The 22,891-nt window shown below is 38.7% G+C and overlaps 1 protein-coding gene across 1 annotated transcript; it reads right to left on the bottom strand.

Annotated features, from left to right (window-relative positions):
* Positions 1 to 221: 221 nt before the first annotated feature.
* Positions 222 to 22,057, bottom strand: LOC100601300 (semenogelin-2). Its single transcript, XM_030826427.1, has 5 exons — positions 21,967 to 22,057; positions 20,467 to 21,723; positions 3,214 to 3,369; positions 1,254 to 2,970; positions 222 to 389 (listed from the first exon to the last, which is right to left on the bottom strand). Exons 1-4 carry the CDS (start codon positions 22,040 to 22,042, stop codon positions 1,298 to 1,300), a joined length of 3,162 nt encoding a protein of 1,053 aa, XP_030682287.1. The 5' UTR covers positions 22,043 to 22,057; the 3' UTR covers positions 222 to 389; positions 1,254 to 1,297.
* Between the last annotated feature and the right edge of the window lie 834 nt (positions 22,058 to 22,891).

The raw sequence follows: 22,891 nt of genomic DNA on the forward strand, positions 1-22,891 counted from the left end.
TAGGGTTGGCATCAGGAGGTAGATGTGTGCCTGGCAGAGTAATAGCATCTTGTTTTTAGTGTTGGATTTCTATCAATACATCTAGAAATGTGGCTTTGATTACTATTCTCCCTAATGCTTCAAAAATATCCCATTCTTTTCTTCCAAAACCATTTTTATCAGAAATGCCCTCAGCCCCTTGAGCCACTAGGAATTCAGAGATCACTGGAGCCAAAAGCAGATAAAGCAGAAAATGATCCCTTTATTGGAAGTTTGAAGGAGCTCCAGGTTTAGAAAGCCTAATGCAAGGAAGCATGGGCAGGTGGTGTCATCCATGGACCAAGGATCTGGGACCACATGGGAGTCTGCATCTCAGAAACATCAAAGACTTCACTGAGGTCAGGTGACACCTAGGGAGAAAAAAGACAACCAGATATGTGAGAATAGTGGAGAGTGGGGATGAGAATGGGAGACCTGGGACCCCCGTCCCCTTTATCACCAACTGCACCAGCCCCCTGATCATTAGGACACCAGGTCACTAGTTATCAGCTGGGACCATTGTTTCTGCTGCTTACTCTTTCTTCAGGTACAGTGTTACTTATTGCAAAGGGGTATGGAAGAACCATTTCCCCAATCCAGGTTAAACTTTTCCTCTCCTGACATTGCAAGTGTCCAATTAGCACCTGAGATCTCTCAGCATCTCCTGCACCTCCCTTTCCACTTTCTTTTTCACAACCTGAACAGGAATCCTTCTTTCTACTCATATCTTTCCTATATTCAGAGAGAGCGGACTGCTAATCTTTGGGCTTGTGGTCTCTGAAGGAGCATAGATGAACTCTAACAGGGATGCAAGAACATTCATGTACATGCAGAAAGAAAATATTAACTGCTGTAATATTTCATACTATATGAGAAAGAAGTTGAGGTTTACTAATCTAAAGTATAAGAATTGACAAGAGTATACCATAAACTCATAAATATGCATATATAGTCAGTGCATGTTCAAAAAATCTTTAGCAGGCAGGCATGTATAAAATTATTATTGAAGAATACTCAATTAAGAATAGGAATTCTAGGACCCAGTGATAGTCCAAGCATCCTTCTCTGCCACTACCAGGTCCTCTACTCACCAGGAAATGGTGTTCATCTTCCCACCACTTGTAATATAGCACTTCTATTGATGTGAACAATGGTTATCAGTCCTACCATGTTCCTAGAGAGTCCCCAACTTTGGGACAGGCACCTCTCCTATTTGGTAAGAAAAGAAAACTTACCTTGCTATTGGTCCAGCTTTTCAAGTGGTTGCTAAGCAATAGGGCTATGTAGATACTGGATTTCTGTCTTCGTTATATTGTTGTGTCCAATGATCATCATAGGCAACTTCGTGCTCTGTAATTACAATATTACGTGCCTCACTGGATTCCTGTTGGTGTCTGCCTTTTTGTTCATGACTGAGTAGGTCTTGTTCTCTACCTGCAGATTGACCAGAATTTCCTTTTGCATTTTGGACAGACCATTGATCTTGATTAGGATTTGGTGTCTGGATTTGAGACTTGCCTTCTACTAGCTTTTCAGTGTGGAAAGAAGTACTGCTTTGGGATACATCTTTCTGCATGCTCTTTCCTCCATAGTTGAGTCGTCTTTCTTCTGTACTTGAAGATTGGTATGACATTTTATTTTCCTTATGGCCATGCTCTTGATCTTGACTAGGAATTGTTACCTGGTTTTGAGACTTGCCATGTATTTTCTCTTCAGTTTGGATAGTAACACCGCCTTTGGATACACCTTTCTGTACATCCTTTTCTCCACTGTTTAGACGTCTTTCTTCTGTATTTGAAGATTGGTATGACATTTTATTTTCCTTATGGCCATGCTCTTGAGCTTGACTAGGAATTCTTACCTGGTTTTGAGACTCACCATATATTTGCTCTTCAGCTTGGATTGAAATACTGCCTTTGGATACACCTTTGTGGATGCCCTTTTCTCCACAGTTGAGATGTCTTTCTTCTGTACTTGAAGATTGGTATGACATTTTATTTTCCTTATGGCCATGCTCTTGACCTTGGCTATGAATTGTTACCTGGTTTTGAGACTTGCCATGTGTTTTCTCTTCAGTTTGGCTAGAAATGCCGCCTTTGGATACATCTTTCTGTACACTCTTTTCTCCACGGTTAAGTTGTCTTTCTTCTGTACGTGAAGACTGGTATGATATTTTATGTGCCTTCCGGCCATGCTCTTGATCTTGATTGAGATTTTTTGTCTGGTGTTGATTCTTGTTATATACTAGGAGCTCATCTTGGGTAGTAAAAATGTCTTTGGGTCCATGTTGGAGTCTGTCTTGATATGCAGGATGGAGTGAAGTTTGTAGTTTACTTGAATGTTCCTCTCTCACTTCAACTACATTTTGGTAATGCCCTTTATTTTGATGAGAATTTTGAGTCTCACCTTGTCGTTTGTTAGCTACTAGCTCTTCAGTTTGGAGAACATAACTGCTTTGGGATCCACCTTGTGTTCTACCTTTTTGTGCACCAGAGGCTGAAGCTTGTTCTTTACTTAGTCCATGAACCCATAGGCTTTTCTCTGTGTTTGAATATTGACTGGATATTCCCTTTCCAGATGGGCTATTCCCCCGATCTTGAGAAGGATTTTGTGTCCCACGATGAGCTTGGCCTCCTTTATGATGTATAACTATCATATGAAAATGATCTTTTGATTTATCATGGTCTCTGCCTTCTTGTTTATAATTGAGCAGTTCTTGACTTCCACCTAGGTGTTGTTTTGATTTTGTCGTCTTATGTTGGGCATTCAAATCATATTGTTGACTTTTTTGGGTCCGGTCATGATCATTGACGTCTACATGATATGTGTGTTGAATAGAAAAACTGCCTTTGGATTTAGTATGTTGTTCGTCTTTTTGTCCAGAATAGTGCTGGCCCTTTTGTCCATGTGGAAATTGGGAAGATCCACTTGGTAATTGGCCTTTTGATCCACCTGGTGATTGATAATAGAAATGTATGCATTCATTATCTCCAAAGCTCCCTTGCAACGCTTACCTCCCACCTTTTCCCAACAAATTTCTGATATTTCCAAAAGCCTACAGCGTTGGGCAGAGAAAAATCAATTCTCATCAAGGAGAAGAATCTGTGCCTGAACAGGTTACTGTTTGCACCCTGAATATCCTTACAGGCCATTCTTTCTGAGTAGCTTTCCCCAAGGCTTACCCTCTCTACTCACATTTTTGTCCCATCACAGCTGCTTGCTTCCCCAAGATAAGGAGCAGGGAAAGGACAAAGAGGATGATGGACTTCATCTTGCTCGAAAAATCTTGTCTGAGAGCTGAGCGGATCTCTTCATTTATATGTTCCTTGAGTTGGTGTGCCCTGGGTGGAGCTGAAATGTCAAAAGGCACTGCCCTTTCACAGCTTATTAGTAAATGCCAACTCCCTCGCCCCTGCTCAGTGGGGGATAATGTCAAAGTCCCCAAGGACTTAGCATGGGAACATAATGTCAAAGGCAATTTTTTTTACTTCCAGAATCCCCAGCAAAATTTTATCGGTCTTTGTATATCTTCATGCCAGATCACTTGCATTATACAGAAGAAATTCAGTCCGGAGTAGGAAGGAGACTAGCTTCAGGTTACAAAAGTAATTGGTGGCTGACAATGCCTTCATATTTTAAATGTGAGTTTCCTTTCTGATGCAATAACTTAAATACTCAATTTTAGATATGACTATACTTTGTCTTGTTTTAAAATAATCCTGAGACACATTCTGTTTTACTCGAGAAGGAGCAGTCATAGAAGTAGAATGATACAGAAGAGAAAGAAACTTTATGGAAGCCAAAGAAAAAAAGTTTCAACAAATAAATGAGGCATACCAATGTCAAATGTATCTGTGAAGTTCGTCACAATAAAGACTAACGTGTCAGAAATTTTCTAATGTTACCCACTGCTAGTAATGTTAATGAGAGATGAATACAGTTGTGTTGGGTTGTCAGTTGAAGGATGGAGTCCAGCTGAAACCATCTCAAGAAGTCTGATTTCATGGTGGAATGAGAGGTGAGGCTGTATCTGGAGGGTGAGGTAAGCTCCAGAGATTTTTTGAAAGGATGAGAAAAATTTAACATGTTTTTATGACGATAGGAACAACTGTTGGAAAAAGAAGAATGTTGGTTTCTAAACTGGATTATTTGATGATATTTACCTAAACGGCAAAATACATTTTTTAAATAAAAGCATTTCATACTTCTGTAATAAACTGCTGAGCCCTCCAACAGGCTGTGAGAAGTATTTGCCACCTTCAATTCATTAAATAATGTATTGAGAGTGGACCTAAAGCTAAAATTTTTACCTTGGGTGGAAGCACAGGGTTTTTTTGCTTCTGTTTTGTTTTGTTGTGTTGTGTTGTTTTGTTTTGTTTTGTTTTTTGCGATTGTGAAAACTTCCTGAAAAATCCAAGGAAGGTTTCTTTACTTTGACTGAAAAAGTCCTTGTTATGAGCAGACCACAGGAGAAGCAGCAACATTTGAACAGTGACCCTGTATGCATTCAGAACACTATGGAGGGTAGTTCTGGAGACAGGATGGCTTGAAAACTTATTTTCAATTATTCTCTCTTAATATCCTAATCTTCCTGTAAGCAATGCTATATTGAAGGGGAGATGGGAAAGGCCAACCATAGGAAAAAATGCTATTTATGCCATCAAACTTGAAGCATGTGAGCTACATGTTTTCTCTGTGAGCCATTCTGAGATCTTACCAGTTTTATCTGCTTGCCCTAAGGGCAGTAAGTATTTCCTTATGGCAGGGACCCCAAAAGAAAAGAGTAAAGTTTTCCCAAACACAAATTTATTGCTGTACCTGCTAATCACTATAATCTTCCTTACACTTCCCTTAAGGAAATACCAGGAACTGTTCTGTTCCAAGATTACCGGAACAAAAAAGAGTCTGAAATATTAATCTTACTTATGGATCAAGAACAAAACTTTCAACTAATCTAGTGTCCAAAAGATAGAGATAAAACGAAGGTGCACAAGATTTGCAAAAACAAAGCAGGAAAATGCAAACTAGGCACAACATGTGATTATGATACTCATATCATGATTGGATTTAATGAAATTTGAAAAAAAAGCATTTCAAAATTAAAAATAAATCTATTGATAAAGACGAAAGCAGAAATCGGTAATTTGGAAAGCATAAACATGGTATAGTGCTGCATACATCTTAGATGAGGTATCATGATTGGGAAAATATCAAATGATAAAAAATAAACAAGGAAAAAATAGTAGAATATTTTAAAGTTCACCAAGTAGGAGACAGGCCACTGAGCTTGACACAGTTTATACGCCCCTGTGGCAGCACAGTGGCTGTGTGACCACACTGAGTACCTGAGAAATAGCCCTGTAACACCCTTTCCCTCCACAGACACATCCATGGCCTGCTTAGTGGCCCTGTGCTCCCAATAAGAGCTTGAGAAACAGACTCACAAGCTCCCCTGCTGGACTTGACACCACGCTGGCCCAGCTGCCAAGAGCCCATTTCCCAAACCTGAGAAACAGCCCATGGGCCACCCCTGGTGGGCATACCTAAGCCAGCCAAGCAGCTATGTGGTCATGTCCCAGTTCTGAGAAACAGCCCCACAGACTGCCTCTGGTAGTCACACCTGAAGGACAACCAAGAAGCTCCATGCCTGCACCCTAGGCCTACAAAACATCTTCTTGGGCCACCCCTTACAGAAATGCTCAAAGCCTAGCCACGCAGCCATGCAGCTGTGTCAAGTGCCTGAGAAACAGCCCTCTTTCCTCTCTTATCCCCTTTCTCTTGTAGGTCATCCAAGCAGCCTTACACCCACCTCTTGGGCCTAAGAAAAAGCCCAGTAGACTGACCCTGGCAGACGTGTCTTCAGACCAGTTGAGCAGCTGTACTTCCATATCCTGAGACCAAGAAACAGCTTCACAGGCCACCCCTAGCCTGTAGTCACGCACACTGACTGAACAAACATGTGCCCATTCTTCCAGCCAGGATAACAGCACCCTGGCCCCAATGCCATTGAGTCATACCTTAATTGAATTACCTACCACATGGATGCACACACCCCTGACCTGAGAATTAGCGCTGGCACCACAGCACTGGCAAAGCCATGCCACTGTAGCAGCACACTCTTTCAACTAGGGCGCTGAGAAACTCTCAAGTGCCACAAGTGTGGATTATAGGTGAAGAAAAGCTATGGAAACAATACTGCTACCTACACCTACAACAAAAACTAACAAACCCAAATGAACTAATACCTAAAGACCCATTCATAAAAATAAGTTTTCGGTTAAGAAATCTACTGCATAAAATTGGAAGAGGCAACTTTTCCATCAGATGCATAAAATAATAGCAGAAAATTTCTTGCATCTTGGGAGAGAGATAGAAATCCAGGTCCAGGAAGCTATAAGAACCCTAAATAAATTCGACCTAAACAGGTTTTCTCCAAGGCACATTTTAATTGCATTGCTAAAAGTCAAAGACAAAGAAAGATTTTTAAAAGCAGCAAGAGAAAAATGTCAAGTCACATATAAGGTAACCCCCATTTGACTAACAGAGAATTTCTCAGCAGAAACCTTACAGTCCAGGAGAGAATGGCATAATATATTCAAATTACTAAAAGAGAAAACTGTCAGCCAAGAACATTACACTCAGCAAAGCTATCCTTCAGAAATGAAGGAGAAATAAATCTTTCAGAGAGAACAAAAATTAAGGGAGGAGGGTGGCAGAACAAGATGGTGGAATAGAAGGCTCCAATGATCCCCCCTGTCCCCAGCAAGGTCATCAATTTAACAAGTATCTGCAGAGAAAGATCATGTTTATAAGAACCAAAAAGTCAGGTGAGCACTCACAATAACTGATTTTAACTTTATATCACTGAAAGAGGCACTGAAGGGGTAGGAAAAACACTTGTATCACTGATGCCACACCCCCTTCATCTCCTGGTTGCAGGTATGGGGAACAGAGCATTTCTGTGCACGGGGTGAGAGAAAGCACAGCAATTATGAGTTAAAAAGTGGCGGGAATGAAGTTAAAGGATAGAGTGTTTATTAGTTTTCTTTCTCTTGTTTGTTTGTTTATGGAAGCAGTGTTAAGTTGTTATCAGTTTAAATAATGGGTTATAAGATAGTATTTGTGAAGTGTGAGTCTTCCAACTGTGTTCTTCTTAGTCAAGATTGTACGGCTATTTGGGATCCCTTGAAATTCCAAATGAACATTAGAACACGCTTTTCCATTTCTACAAGAAAGCCATAAAAATTTTGATAAGAATTGCATTGATTTGGGCCAGGCACGGTGGCTGTAATCCTAGCACTTTGGGAGGCTGAGACGGGTGGATTGCCTGAGCTCAGAAGTTCGAGACCAGCTTGGGCAACACGGTGAAACCCTGTCTCTAGTAAAATACAAAAACTTAGCTGGGTATGGCAGTGTGCGCCTGTAATCCCAGCTATTCGGGAGGCTGAGACAGGAGAATCTCCCGAACTTGGGAGGCCGAGGTTGCAGTGAGCTGAGATCGTGCCACTGCATGCCAGCCTGGGCAACAGAGCCAGACTCCATCTTAAAAAAAAAAAAAAGAGAGAGAGAATTGCAGTGATTTGATTATCAATTTGGGTAGCATGCCATCTTAACAATATTAAGTCCTCCATTTCACAAATACAGGATCTACATCCATTTATTTAGGTCTTTACTTTCTTGGGGAAACGTTTTGTAGCCTTCAGTGTGTAAGACTTACATGTCATGGATAATTTATATTTCTAAGCATTTTGGTTTTTATGACATTCTAAATAGAATTGTTTACTGAATTTTAATTTTGAATTTTTCATCATCAATGTATAGAAATACAACCGATTGTTATCTTTTAATCATGTATTCAGCAACATTGGTTATTTCGTTTATTATGTCCAGTGATTTCTTAGTTGATGCTTTGGAATTTTTTGCATATGTATTGTCTGCTAATTAAGGTAGTTTTCCCTATTTCTTTATTTTTTTAATTTTATTTTTCTATAAGTTATTGGGGTACAGGTGGTATTTGGTTACATGAGTAAGTTCTTTAGTGGAGATTTGTGAGAACCTGGTGCATCCATCACTCGAGCAGTATACACTGCACCATATTTGTTGTTTTTATCCCTTGCCTCCCTCCCACTCTTCCCCCCAAGTCCCCAAAGTCCACTGTATCATTCTTACTTCTTTGCGTCCTCATAGTTAGCTACCACATATCAATGAGAACATATGATGTTTAATTTTCCATTCCTGTGTTACTTCACTTGGAATAATCATCTCTAATCTCATCCAGGTCATTGCAAATGCTGTTAATTCATTCCTTTTTATGACTGAGTAGTATTCCACCATATATACATATATGGGCAATATGGTGAGAGAGAGATGTATATACATATATATATAAAACAGGGTCTCTCCAAGGCACATTTTAATTGCATTGCTGAAAGTCAAAGACAAAGAAAGATTATATATATATAACACTGATATATATATATATATATATAAAACTGATATATATAACTCTGATATATATATATCTATATATATATCAGAGTTTCTTTATCTACTCATTGGTTGATAGGCATCTGGATTGGTTCCAGGATTTTGCTATTGTGAATTGTGCTGCTATAAACATGCATGTGCAAGTATCTTTTTTGAATAATGACTTCTTTTGCTCCAGGTAGTTACCCAGTAGTGGGATTGCTGGATCAAATGGTAGTTCTACTTTTAGTTCTTTGAGGAATCTCCACACTGTTTTCCATAGCAGCTGTACTAGTTTACATTCCCACCAGCAGTGTAGAAGTGTTCCCTGATCGCCGCATCCACACCGACATCTACGGTTTTTCAATTCTTTGATTATGGCCATTCTTATAGGAGTAAGGTGGTATTGCATTGTGGTTTTGATTTGCATTTCCCTGATCATTAGTGATGCTGAGCATTTTTTCATATGTTTGTTGGCCATTTGTATATCTTCTTTTTTTTTTTTTTTTTTGAGATGGAGTTTTGCTCTTTCACCCAGGCTGGAGTGCAGTGGCGCGATCTCGGCTTACTGCAAGCTCTGCCTCCCGGGTTCACGCCATTCTCCTGCCTCAGTCCCCGGAGCAGCTGGGACTACAGGCGCCCGCCACCGCGCCTGGCTAATTTTTTGTATTTTTAGTAGAGACGGGGTTTCACCATGTTAGCCAGGATGGTCTCGATCTCCTGACCTCGTGATCCACCCGCCTCGGCCTCCCAAAGTGCTGAGATTACAGGCGTGAGCCACTGCGCCCAGTCTGTATATCTTCTTTTAAGGATTGTCTGTTCATGTCCTTAGCCCACTTTTTGATGGGATTGATTGTTTTTTCTTACTGATTTGTTTGAGTTTGTTGTAAATTCTGGATATTAGTCCTTTGTCAGATGTATAGAATGTGAAGATTTTCTCCCACTCTGTGGGTTGTCCATTTACTCTACTGACTGTTCCTTTTGCCGTGCAAAAGCCCTTTAGTTTAATTAGGTCCCAGCTATTTATCTTTGTTTTTATTGCAATTGCTTCTTGCCTTTGGTCATGAAATCCTTGCCTAAGCCAATGTCTAGAATGATTTTTCCAATGTTATCTTCTAGAATTTTTATAGTTTCAGGTATTAGGTTTAAGTCTTTAATCTATCTTGAATTGATTTTTGTATAAAGTGTGAGATGAGGATCCAATTTCATTCTCCTACATGTGGCTAGCCAATTATCCCAGCACCATTTGTTGAAAAGGGAATCGTTTTCCCCACTTTATGTTTTTTTTTGCTTTGCCAAAGATCAGTTGGCTATAAGTATTTGGGTTTATTTCTAGGTTCTCTATTCTGTTCCATTGGTCTATGTGCCTATTTTTATACCAGTGCCAAGCTATTTTTGTGACTATATCCTTATAGTATAGTTTGAAATCAGGTAGTGTGATGCCTCCAGATTTGTTCTTTTTGCTTAGTCTTGCTTTGGCTATGTGGGCTCTTTTTTGGTTCCATATGAATTTTAGAATTGTTTTTCCTAAATCTGTGAAGAATTATGGTGGTATTTTGATGGGGATTGCCTTGAATTTGTAGATTGCTTTTGGCAGTATGGTATGGTCATTTTCACAATATTGATTCTACTCATCCATGAGCATGGGATGTGTTTTGCATTTGTTTGTGTCGTCTATGATTTTTTTTTAAGCAGTGCTTCGTAGTTTTCCTTGTAGAGGTCTTTCAACTCCTTTGTTAGGTGTATTCCTAAGTATTTTATTTTATTTTATTTTATTTTTGCAGCTATTGTAAAAGGGGTCGAGTTCTTGATTTGATTCTCTGCTTGGTCACTGTTGGTGTATAGAAGAGCTACTAATTTGAGTACATTAATCTTGTATCTGGAAACTTCGCTGAATTCATTTATCAGTTCTAGGAGCTTTCTGGAGGAGTCCTTAGGGTTTTCAAGGTAAAAAGTCATATCGTCAGCAAACAGGAACGGTTTAATTTCCTCTTTACCGGTTTGGAAGCCATTTATCTCTTTCTCTCATCGGATTGCTCTGGCTAAGACTTCCAGTACCATGTTAAAGAGGAGAGGTAAGAGTGGGCATCTTTGTCTTGTTCCCATTCTCAGGTGGAATGCCTTCAACTTTTCCCCATTCAGTATTATGTTGGCTGTGGGTTTGTCATAGATGGCTTTTATTACATTAATGTATGTCCCTTGTATGCCGATTTTGCTGAGGGTTTTGATCATTAAGCAATGCTGGATTTTGTCAAATGCTTTTTCTGCATCTGTTGAGATGATCGTGTGATTTTTGTTTTTAATTCCGTTTATGTGGTGAATCACATTGACTTGCTTATGTTAAACCATCCCTGCATCCCTGGTATGAAACTCACTTGATCATGGTGGATTATCTTTTTGATATGTTGTTGGATTCGGTTAGCTAGTATTTTGTTAAGGGTTTTAGCATCTGTGTTCATCAAGGATATCGTCTGTAGTTTTCTTTTTTGGTTATGTCCTTTCCTGGTTTTGGTATTAGGCTGATGCTGGCTTCATAGAATAAATTAGGGTGGGTTCCTTCTTTCTCTATCTTGTGGAATAGTGTCAAAAGGATTGGTACCAATACTTGTTTGAATGTCTGGTAGAATTCTGCTGTGAATCTGTCAGGTCCTGGACTTTTTTTGTTGGTAATTTTTAAATTACCATTTTAATCTGGCTGCTCGTTACTGGTCTGTTCAGGGTATCTAACTCTTTCTAATTTAAGCTAGGAGGGTTGTATTTTTTCCAGGAATTTATCCATCTCTTCTAGGTTTTCTAGTTTATGTGCGTAAAGGTGTTCATAATAGCCTTGAATGATCTTCTGTAGTTCAGTGATGTCAGTTGTAATATCTGCTGTTTCATTTCTCAGTGAGGTTATTTGGATTTTCTCTTCTTTTCTTGGTTAATCTTGCTAATGATCTATCAGTCTTATTTATCTTTTCAAAGAACCAGCTTTTTGTTTCATTTATCTTTGTTACTTTTTTTGTTTGTTTGTTTCAATTTTGTTTAGTTCTGCTCTGATCTTGGTTATTTCCTTTCTTCTGCTGGGTTTAGGTTTGACTTGTTCTTGTCTCTCTAGTTTCTTGAGGCATGACCTTAGATTGTCTGTGCTCTTTCAGACTTTTTGATGTAGGCATTTAGGGCTATGAACTTTCCTCCTAGCACCGCCTTTGCTGTATCCCAGAGGTTTTGATAGGTTCCATCGTTATTGTCATTCAGTTGGAATAATTTTTTAATTTCTATCTTAATTTTGTTTTTGACCCATCCCTGTTTTTTTTTTAATTTAGATGGCTTTCATTTCTTTTTCTTGCTTGCTTTCTGTGGCTAGAACTCCAAGTACAATGTGAATAGAAATGGCAATAGCTGCATCCCTGTCTTGTTTCTGATCTTAAGGAAAAGCTTTCAGCTCTTCAGCATTGAGTATAATATTGGTTGTGGGTTTTACTTTTTAGGTAAATACCCTGTGTCATATTTTAAAAGGTTATTGTACTCTTTTTTTTTAGGTTAAAAGAGACATCAGAAGCAATTGAGGGACTGTTGAGTCCTCTAGGAATAAGGAGGCATTGCACTGGATACTTTTTCTAAATGTTTTTTTGCAGTGTCATCTGTCTCATTAACAGTGGTTTTTGTCTTAAAAGTCTCTGCTTGAATATTTAAACTGACATGATTTCTTGTTTTCTTATAAATACATGCTGACAATAAACCCGTCATATATTTTCACTATGTCATCTATAGGCACTTTTTCTGCAGGGTCAACAATGTCATTTTTATTGTTTTGAGCCTGCATTCTAAGTGTGACCCATCACATGCAGTCAGGATGGTATTTCCTACTTGTGACTCCACGTTGACCCTCAAAAATTTTAGGATTTTGGAGTATTTTGGATTCTGAATTTTTTGGATTAGGGATTTTCAACCTGTACTTACAAGTATTGCCAAAATCAGCCTTTCTCAATCAAGTCAATCCCGTTTACTGTAGCTACAAAAAAAATATATAAAGAAAAATATTCTACCTGGCAGTGAAAGATTTCTGTAAGGAAAACTACAAAACACTCATGAATGAAACTGTAGATGACCCAATGAAATGGAAAAGCATCCTATGCTCAAGGATTGGAAGAATTAATATTGTTAAAATGCCAATACTGCCCAAAGCAATCTCCAGATCCATTGCAACATCTATCAAATGTCATTCCTCACAGAATCAGAAAAAAGCAATCCTAAAATGTATATGGAACCAAAAAAGAGTCTAAACTGTCAAAGCAATCCTTCCAAGTCACCCTTCCAAGTCATCAGTATCTATTACAGCACACTCTATGTCCATGTATAGACATTATTTAGTTACCACTTATAAGTGAGAACACGCAGTTTTTGACTTTCTGTTTCTGAGTTCTTTCACTGAAAATAATGGCCTCCAGTTCTATCCATGTTGCTGTAAAGGACATGATTTCATTCTGGGGAAATTTTTTGACCTCATAACTACTTCAGACAGCAAGACCAATTAGAGCTAAAAAGAGCACGACCAAAAAACAAAAAATGAAAATGTAGGAAATGAGGTGTCCAGTGTATCTTGAAACTCTTTGTGTTACTTTTGGGAATTTAAAAGTCTATAGCCATGTGTAGCATTGTATATTTGCCACAGTGCTGTGAACATGCTCAGGAAAGGCCTAAGAATGCCCTAATTGTTACCTCTGGCTGAATTCCAGGCTGTGTGTGAGTAGGAAGTGAAGTCCAACATTGAGTTCCAAACTGCTTGCTGCAACAATGAATATATACCTCAACATACACACATACAGCCCTTTGGAAAAGTCCAGGTGAGTTACATAATTTAAGATAATTGCTGTCCACTCATTACCTGACTAGTAAGCTAACAAAACAGAGACTTTAGTGCACGTGACACATAACGTAGACTTCACAAAATTAGTCCAAGAGGTTACCAAACGAGTAATCAGCAATGAAAACCACATAAACAAATAGTGAAGAGATAATCTGTTTCCAAAGTTGCAAATTATATTATGTAAAGAGTCCAGTTTTATTTAAAAAATCATGAGACATGCAAAGAAACAGGAAATATTGCCCATACACAGAAAAGAGGGGAAACAATAAATAGAAATGTTCCTTTAAGGCCGGGAGCGGTGGCTCACACCTGTAATCCCAGCACTTTGGGAGGCCAAGACGGGCGGATCCCGAGGTCAGGAGATCGAGACCATCCTGGCTAACATGGTGAACCCTGTCTCTACTGAAAATACAAACAATTAGCTGGTGTAGTGGCTGGTGCCTGTAGTCCCAGCTAGCTGGGAGGCTGAGGCAGGAGAATGGCATGAACCCGGTAGACAGAGCTTGCAGTGAGCCGAGATTGCGCTGCTGCACTCCAGCCTGGGCAACAGTGCGAGACTCCATCTCAAAAAAAAAAAAAAAAAAAAGAAATATTCCTTTAGGAGTCCCAGACAATAGCCTAGTGGAGAAAGACATCAGTTAGTATACTCCAAGAACTAAAGGAAATCATGGAGAAAAAGACTAAAGAAAAGTATGAAAATCATGTCTCACAATATTGAAATAATTCAAGATAAGTGATGAAGTTGTAAAGTACAATCGCTGAAATAGAAATTCACCAGAGGGGCTCACCAGCAGGTAGGAATGGACAGAAGAAAAACCCAACATAATTATAGGCCAATCGAGATTGTACACTCTGAGAAACAGTAAAAAAAAAAAAAAAAAAAAAGAATTAAAAAAAATGAATAGAGCTTCAAAGACCTATGGAGCATAATCTATGTAAAAACATATGCATAATGGGAATTTCAGAAGAGAGAATGAGGCAGAGGATAGTTGAAGATATAATGGCTAAAAACATTTTGATTTTGCTTAACAATATTTATCTCCACATCTAAGAAGCTCAATGAATACCAACTAAGAAAAAAAATCTAAGAGATCCACACCTAGACAATTTGTAATCAAAATATCAATGACAAAGATGACTAATCAATAAGCTTAGCACATTATTTCTTATGAAAACCATGCAAGCCAGAAGATAGTGAGAGAACATATTAAAAGTGGTGAAAGAAATATTTGTCCTGCAAGAATTCTATATCGTGGCAAATCCATCTTTAAAGTCAGGGAAAAATTAAAATACTCCCAGGTATATAAATACTTCAAGTTCGTCACCATTAGACTTGCCATACATGAAATACTTATAGACATGATGGTATATATAGAAAACTCTTAAGAATACATACCACCCCAAAATATTATTAGAGCTAATAAATGAATTCAGGAAGGTGGAAGACATAATATCAATGTATTATGCATATGAAATTGCATCTGCATTATGAAAAAACCCATTTACAATAGCCTCAGAAGAATGAAATACATAGTAGTTCACTTAAGCAAAAAAAAAATGGCAACACCTGTACACTGAAAAACAACAAATCATTGTTCAAAGACATTAAAAAAAAAACAGAGAGAGCCATTTCATGTTTGTGAATTGAAGACTTGATATTACTAGGCTGCCTATTTTCCATATTTGATCTATAAATTCAATAGAATTCTTATAAAATTCCAGATGACTTTTTGCGGAAATTGACATGTTAATCCTAAAATTCATGTGTAAATACAAGACACCCAGAATAGCCACCACAATCTTGAAAAAGGGTGAAAATTTGGAGGACTCACACCTCCCTATTTCAATACCTACTACAAAGCTGCAGTATCAGGGCAGTGTGGTAGTAGCATAAAGATAGACACATACATCTAAGGAATAGAATTGAGAGTCCAAAAATAAACCATTATATTGTAAGCTCACTTATCTTCAACAAGGGTAGTAAAACCATTCAGTGGGGAAAGTCTCACCTTTTCAGCATCTCATCCTAGGAAAACTGGATATCCACATGCAAAAGAACACAGTTGGAACCTTATATAACACCACATACAAAAATGGACTCAAAATTTAAGAAGACCTACATATATCAGCTAAAATTATAAAACACTTTGAAACAAAACATAGGCATATATCTTTGTGATCTGGTAATCAACAACAGTTTCTTAGATATGCCACTAAACACACAAGTAAGGAAAAAAGTAGATACAATGATAGATGAAAGTTAAAAACTTGTGAGTCAGGAGACACTAATATGAAAATGAAAGGACAGTCCACAGAATGGGAGAACACATTTGCAAATTCTATTTCTGATAAGGGCCTAGTATTCAAAACATAAAAAGAATTCCTAATGGCAACAATAAAAAGATAAAATTTATGAATAAAAATCGGGTGATGGATATTAAGAGACATTTTTCCAAAAGAAAACAAATGGCCAATAAGAAATGAAATGATGGCTGGATGTGGCGGCTCACGCCTGTAATCCCAGCACTTTGGGAGGCCAAGGTGGGTGGATCAGCTGAGGTCAGGCATTCAAGACCAGCCTGGCCAACATGGTGAAACTCCGTCTCTACAAAAATACAAAAAAAATTAGCCGGGCGTTATGGCGGGTACCAGGAATCTCAGCTACTCTGGAGGGTGAGGCAGGAGAATCACTTGAACCCAGGAGGTGGAGGTTGCAGTGAGCCAAGATCGTGCCATTGCACTCCAGCCAGAATGACAGAGCAAGACTCCATCTCAAAAAAAAAAAAAAAAAAAAAGAAAGAAAGAAATGAAATGATGTGTGATATCTTTAGTCCTCAGGAAAAATACAAATCAAAACCACAACATGATACCACTTCACACCTTTTACAATAACTATAATCTTAAAAAAACACACAATAGCAAGTGTTGATGAAGATGTGGAGAAACAGCAACATTCATACATTGCTGGTGGGACTATAAAATGGTAGAGTCATTGTAAAAACAGTGTGTCAGTTTCTTCAAGAGTTAGTGTTGCCACGTGACCCAAAAATTCCACTTCCATGGTTATACCAAAGAGAACTGAAAATGTATTTACACAAAAATTTGCACATGAATGTCCATAGCAGCATTATTAATAATTAGTAAAAACAAGAGCATCTTGGAAGAAAGGAACCTTGATCTGTACCTTGCATGGAATGCACGTATTAATCAATTTGAACCATAAACCTTAATATAGATGCTAAACCTATGCTGCTTCTAGGGAAAGATATCACAAACAGAACATTTTGCAGCCTTGGAGAAGGCAAAATTTCTTAGACACAATAATATTCAATTTAAAATGGAAAATAGATATATTTGATTCTGTCACACTTTAAAACTTCTACTCTTCTGAATACACCATCATTAAGAAAATGAAAAAAAAAAAAATCCAAGCCACACATTGGGAGAAAATTTCACTCCTGGGTATTTACCATGGATAATTAAAAATATATGTTATTGTGCCTTGTACAGGGATTTATGTGATATCTTAATTCACAATCGCTCATTTGGGAACACCAAATGTTCATCTATCAGCAGATAAATGGAAGAACAAATATGGAGACTCAAACAATGTAATATTATTCAACAATAAAAAGAATGAACTGCTGATACATACACAAACAATGAGTATCAAACATTGAATAACAGTCAGACACAAAAGGTAATGTTATTATATGATTTCATTATGTAAGGATTAAAAACAAGCAAGTTATTAGTTTCTATGTCAGTGTAACATTTGCCCCTGAATGGCTTGGAGTGAATTTGAAAGGGGCATAAGGCAAGATTAATGTTCTATATGCTCATCTAGGTGTTGTGCAACCACATGTATGTGTTTGTCAATCTCATTCAAACAGATATATAAGATCTGTGCATTTCTTCATATGAATTTTACCTCCATTTCAAAGAACATATAATAAAAGATTGTTTTATTATTATTATTTCCAAATTTGTTGTCATTCTGGCACTTTTCCCTGAGCACTTGGGCTGTGATCATCTCACTCAATACATCTAAGCATTTTTATGAGATGGTTATTATATCCCCTCATTAAGAGGCAGGAGGTCAGTATCAGAGATCCTGTGGCCCAAGACTATGCAAGTGGTGGGAACAAAAGTTCATGCTAATTGTACCACAGCACACAGCAGTTATGACTCTGGCTCTTTTGCTTGTTTGCATGTCAATTTATGTTTCCCTCTCCCATGCAATCAGCAACATGTCAGGGAAACTGTTTAATGTATTTCTGTCCATACATAGAGGAGAGAATCTGTTCAGCAGACTGTAGCAGGTAATTCTAGCTTCTCTGATGCTAAGGCCCCTAAGCCCATCATAACCTGTCCTTTCTAACTGCTGGGCTGGGAAAATAAAGCAGGTGGCTGAGCACAAAGTCTCTATTCTCTTGGGAAGGTAGCAGTGAAGAGAGATGGAGTTCTCATGCCACTATGACAAAGTCTCTAATCACACACCTACAGGCAACATGAAGACATTAAGACCTGATGGAGATTTCTTTCTTTCTTTCTTTCCTTCTTTCTTTCTCTTTCTTTCTTTCTTTCTTTTTTCTTTCTTTTTCTTTCTTTGCTTGCTTTCTTTCTTTCTTTCTTCTCTCTCCTTCCTTCCTTCCTTTGTTCTTTCCTTCCCTCCCTCCCTCCCTTCCTCTCTTTCTTTCTTCCTTCCTTTCTTTCTCTTTCTTTGCTTGCTTCTTTCTTTCTTTCTTCTCTCTCCTTCCTTCCTTCCTTTGTTCCTTCCTTCCTTCCTTCCCTCCCCCTCTTCCTCTCTTTCTTCCTTCCTTCCCTTTCTTTCTTTCTTTCTTTCTTTTTCTTTCTCTTTCTTTCTTTGCTTGTTTCTTTCCTTGCTTGCTTCTTTCTTTCTTTCTTCTTTCTTTCTTTCTTTCTTTCTCTCTCTCTCTCCTCTTCCCTCCCTCCCTCCCTTCCTCCCTTCCCTCCCGCGTTCTCTCTCTCCCTCTCCCTCTCTCTCTCTTTCTCCCTTTCTCCCTTTCTCTCTTCCTTCCTTCCCTCCTTCCTTCTTTCCTTCCTTGCTTCCTTCCTTCCTTCCTTCCCTCCTTCACTCCCTCTTTCCTTTCCTTTCCTCTCCTTTCTGTCTCTCTCTCTCTTCCTTCCTTTCTTCTCTTTCTTTCTTTCTTTCTTTCTTCTCTCTCTCTCTTTCTTTCTTTCTTTTGAATATCTACAATATTGAGTCAGTATGTACTATGAAGATTGCTGTGTCAAACTTTTCCATGTTGCAGATGTGGGACTTAAGCTTGCAGGGAAGAACAGATTTAGGTAAAGATATATAGGTTATTGTGGTGGAATTGGAACTAGAATCCAAATCTCTTATTCTTAGGCTTGTGAGTTTCTCACTCCCCTGTGTTGGCCTCTTCTCCTGAAGGTTTAGCTTTCTCTGGAAACTTTTTTAAAATGGAGGGGGAAAAGGCAGTATAGGCAGCAGAATTTCCATTATGAAGACACCACCTGCCTCAAGATTCCTTTGACTGGTCCTCTGGTCTTTCCATCCACAGGTGACATTTTAACCCACTTGCTGTTACTGAAGTTGTGCAGATTAAACATTTGGTGTAATTGCATCTCAATGGATACTGTAGGAGTAAGACATTCTCAAGCTAATTGAAGGGATGTGCTACTGTGGAATTGATCCCCAGGGCCTGTTGCAATACATTTTCTCTTGTCTTTCTGGGATATTTTTAGTTCCTGGGATCTTATTAGTACCAGGGTCATGAAAGCCTTTAGTGTTGGCCTCAGGTGGTAGACATGTGACTGGTAGACTAACAGCACCCTATTTTTAGTGTTGGTTTCTATCAATACATCTTGAAATGTGGCTTTGATTACTGTTCTCCCTAGTGCTTCAAAAATGTCCCTTTATTTTCTTTCAAAACCATTTATATTAGAAATGCCCTTAACCCCTTGAGCCACTAGGAATCCAGAGAAAACAGGAGTCAGAAGCAGATGAAGCAGAAAATGATCTCTTTATTGGAAGTTTGAAGGGGCTTCAGGTTAGGAAAGCCTAATTCAAGGAAGCATGGGCAGGTGGTGTCATCCATGGACCAAGGGTCTGAAACTACATGGGAGTCTGCATCTCAGAAACATCACAGAATTCACTGAGGTCAAGTGACACCTAGAGAGAAAGAAGAGAATCAGTGATGTGAGTATAGTAAAAAGTGAAGGGTGGGGATGGTAGCTGGGCCCCCTTTCCCCTTCAGCTCCAACTGTACCAGCCCTCTATTACTAGGATACCAGGCCACTAGTTGCCAGCTGGGGCCACTGTTTCTACTGCTTGCCCTCTCTTCAAGTGCAGTGTTACTTATTGCAAAGAGGCAAGGAAGCACCATTACCCCTCTCAGGGCTTCAGTTTTCTTCTCCTGATGTTGTAAACATCCAATTGGCCCATGAGATCCCTCACCATCTCTTGTGTCTCCCTTTCCATCTCCTCTTTCACAACATGAACAGGGATCTTTCTACATATCTCTTTCCTGTATTCTGAGAGAGAGGACTGATAGTCTTTGGGTTTGTGGTCTCTGAAGGAGCATAGATGAACCCTAACAGGGATGCAAGAACATTCACTGGTGTGCAGAAAGAAAACATTAACTGCTGTAATCCTTTATACTATATGAAAGAAATTGAGGTTTACTAATTTAAAGTATAAGAACTGACAAGAGTATACCATAAACTTATAAATATGCATATGTAGTCAGTACATGTTCAAAAAAAACCTTTAGCAGGTAGGCATATACAAAAAAAATTATTGAAGAATATTCAATTAAGGATAGGAATTCTAGGACCTCATGATAGGCCAAACATCCTTCTGTGCCACTACCAGACCCTCTCCTCACCAGGGAATGGTGAGGCTTATCTTCCTACCACTTGTTATACAGCACTTCTATTGCTGCAAACGATGGTTATCAATCCCACAAAAGTCCTGGAGAGTCCCCAACAATTCTAAACATTGGGAGAGGTATCTCCTCTATTTGCTAAAAAAAAAAAAAATTACCTTGATATTGGCCCATCCTTTCACATGGTTACTGAAAGGTAGGTTTATGTAGATAATGGGGTTCGGTCATTGTTAAGACGTTGTACCAAATGACGATCACCATCATCTTCCTGCTCTATAATTACAATATCCAATACCCCATGAGATCCATGTTGGTGTCTGCTTTTTTGTTCATGACTGAGTAGGTCTTGTTCTCTATTTGTAGATTGGCCAGACCCTCCTTTTGCATTTTCACCATGCCATGGCTCTTGCTTAGGATTTGGTGCCTGGATTTGAGACTTGCCTGCTACTAGCTTTTCAGTTTGGCTATAAATACTGCTTTGGGATATACCTTTCTGCACACCATTTTCTCCAGAGTGGAGTCGTCTTTCTTCTGTACTTGAAGATTGGTATGATAGTTTATTTGCCCTTTGGCTATGCTCTTGCTCTTGACTGGGAATTATTATCTGTTTTTGAGACTTGCCATGTGCTTTCTCTTCAGTTTGGCTATAAATACTGCTTTGGGATACATCTTTCTGCACACCATTCTCTCCATAGTGGAGTTGTCTTTCTTCTGTACTTGAAGATTGGTATGATATTTTATTTGCCTTTCGGCCATGCTCTTGATCTTGATTGAGATTTTTTGTCTGGTGTTGATTCTTGTTATATACTAGGAGCTCATCTTGGGTAGAAAAAATGTCTTTGGATCCATGTTGGAGTCTGTCTTGATATGCAGGACAGAGTGAGGTTTGTACTTTACTTGAATGTTCCTCTCTCACTTCAACCACATTTTGGTAATGCCCTTTATTTTGATGAGAATTTTGAGTCTCACCTTGTCGTTTGTTAGCTACTAGCTCTTCAGTTTGGAGAACATAACTGCTTTGGGATCCACCTTGTGTTCTACCTTTTTGTGCACCAGAGACGGAAGTTTGTTCTTTACTTAGTCCATGAACCCATAGCCTTTCTTCTGTGTTTGAATATTGACTGGATATTCCCTTTCCAGTTGGGCTATTCCCCCGATCTTGAGAAGGATTTTGTGTCCCACGATGAGCTTTGCCTCCTTTATGGTGTATAACTACCATGTGAAAATGATCTTTTGATTTAGCATGGTCTCTGCCTTCTTGTTTATTATGGAGCAGTTGTTGACTTCCACCTAGATGTCGTTCTGATTTTGTCATTTTATGTTGGGCATTCAAATCATATTGCTGACTTTTTCGGGTCCGGTCATGATCATTGGCATCTACATGATATGTGTGTTGAATAGAAAAACTGCCTTTGGATTCAGTTTGTTGCTTGCGTTTTTGTCCAGAATAGTGCTGGCCCTTTTGTCCATGTGGGAATTGGGAAGATCCACTTGGTAATTGGTCTTTTGATCCCCCTGGTAATTGATAATAAAAATGTATGCATACATTATCTCCAAAGCTCCCTTACAACTCTTACCCCCCACTTTTCCCCCAACAAATTATTGATATTTCTAGAAAAGCTGAAGTTTGGGTGGAGAAAATCAATTCTCTTCAACGAGAAGAATCTGCGCCTAAACAGGTTACTGTTTGCACCCCAAATAATCTTAGATTTTTAGCTGTCTGAGCAGCTTTCCCCAAGGCTTACCCTCTCCACTCACCTTTTTGTCCCATCACAGCTGCTTGCTTCTCCAAGATGAGGAGCAGGGAAAGTACGAAGATAATGTTGGGCTTCATCTTGCTTGGAAAACCCTGTCTGAGAGCTAAGCAGACCTTGTCATTTATATCTTCCTTGAGTGAGTGTGCCATGGATGGAGCTTAAATTACAAAAGGCACTGCCTTTTCTTAGCTTATCAGTAAATGCCAACTTCCTCACCTCTGCTGAGTGTGGGACAAAGTCAGTGTCCCCAGCAACATAATGCCAAAGGCATTTTCTTTCTTCTGGAAGCCCCAGCAAATTTTTATCAGTCCTTGTAGATCATCATGCCAGATCACTTTCATTTTATGGAATTACAGACAAAAGTAGGAAAGAGACTAGCTTCAGGCTACAAAAGCAATTGGTTTCTGAGCATGCCTTTATATTCTAAAAGTGAGTTTCCCTTCATGATGCAATAATTTAAATACTCTGTTTTAGATAGAACTCCATACTTCCTTTTGTTTTAAAAATGATCTTGAGACATGTTCTATTTTACCTAAGAATGAGCAATCATAGAAGTCCAATGACAAAGAAGATAATGAAACATTATGGAATCCAAAGAAAGAAATTTTAAACAAGTAAATGGGGTACACAATGTCAAATATGTCTGTCAAGTTCAACAGAATAAAGACTGACATGTATCCAAAGTTTTTCTTAGTTGTTGCTAGTAACTTTAATGAGAGATGAATACAATTGTGTTGGGTTGTCAGTTGAAGGATGGAGACCGGCTGCAACCTTCTCAGGAAGTCTGAATTCATGGTGGAATGAGAGCTGAGGCTGTATCTGGAGGGTGAGGTAAGCTCCAGATGTGTTTTCAAAGGATGAGAGAATTTTTATATGCTTTCATGGTGATAGGAACAACTGTTGGAAAAAAAGTAAAAATGCTGGTT

This window comes from Nomascus leucogenys, chromosome 13, assembly GCF_006542625.1.
Source record: "Nomascus leucogenys isolate Asia chromosome 13, Asia_NLE_v1, whole genome shotgun sequence".
In the NCBI taxonomy this organism is placed as follows: Eukaryota; Metazoa; Chordata; class Mammalia; order Primates; family Hylobatidae; genus Nomascus; species Nomascus leucogenys.